This window comes from Perkinsus marinus (genome assembly GCF_000006405.1).
Source record: "Perkinsus marinus ATCC 50983 genomic scaffold scf_1104296963528, whole genome shotgun sequence".
Classification (NCBI taxonomy): domain Eukaryota; phylum Perkinsozoa; order Perkinsida; family Perkinsidae; genus Perkinsus; species Perkinsus marinus.
This window is the reverse complement of record NW_003205052.1, coordinates 1-961: the sequence shown is the minus strand read 5'-3', so window position 1 is coordinate 961 and position 961 is coordinate 1. Positions and strand designations below refer to the sequence as shown.

General features: G+C 47.2%; 1 protein-coding gene across 1 annotated transcript; it reads right to left on the bottom strand.

The window, feature by feature from the left end:
• Positions 1-453: 453 nt before the first annotated feature.
• On the bottom strand, positions 454-840 carry Pmar_PMAR001640 (hypothetical protein; the record flags this gene model as incomplete). Its single annotated transcript, XM_002771143.1, has 1 exon — positions 454-840. The coding sequence occupies one exon, from the start codon at positions 838-840 to the stop codon at positions 454-456; it is 387 nt and encodes a 128-aa protein (XP_002771189.1).
• Between the last annotated feature and the right edge of the window lie 121 nt (positions 841-961).

Sequence of the window (961 nt, the reverse complement as noted above, 5' to 3'; positions counted from 1 at the left end):
AACGACTGTGAATGCCACAGGAAGAGGGAGCCACCATGCCTCGAGCCAATGACTAAGTTTTCACTTTCTTTTTTCTAACGGTGATACCAATCTCATACTGCAAGAAGATGAGCGCAAGTATGATGATGGGACTTCCTACGAAACAATAGTTACACTCACACTATTGCAATTCCTTGAGCAGATATTCCTCAACCAACACTGAACATCAATCGACTGATTCCAATAGTCATCTTGCTCTCTATCGGTTTCTCCCGTTTCGTATCGAGATGCTCGTTGTGGGGGGAAGAGCCTCACAATTTAGTCAATTGCTTGGGGAAATAGCGTGCTATTTGTGACAACGTTTTCCACACGTGAGCAATAGCGAGAACTGTATAACCGGTGAAAACTTTGACACACTTGGCAACATAAACAGAAGAAAATATGAAACTTGAGTGAGTGAATTTCTGCATGTATTCAACGGGGAACCTGCTGGACTTGTGTCGGATCAAACTTGGCCCTCTTTGCAGCTGGCTGCGATGCACTAGACTCCTCCATCACTTGTCGCCATAGAACCGGCACTCGTGGATTCTTCTTCACACGTCTTGCCATATCGTCGAAACGTTCAATCAACTCCCTGTGACTTTGGCTACCGGTTCCCCAAAGAATTCGATAAACTCTGCGCAGGATACTCCGTAGCTGGTCATCGATAAGCGACTGTCCTCCAGTGACTATCAGCTTGGTACACTCCGTAATGACGCGACTATCCTCCTTGGAGAGAGTCCTATTCAGTAGAGTGACGAACTGATCGTTCTTCGTCTTGGTATTTCGACCGCCAGTTGAACCAGCCACTTGTTTGAGCATCCGGTTTGTCAAGGCGTTGAGGTTCTCCCCGTAAGCATCTCGGCTGTTATGCTTCGAGGCGTTGGATGGATTCGAAATCGACGTTGATCCCACCCGACCAACTAGCTTGCTGGACTTGCTC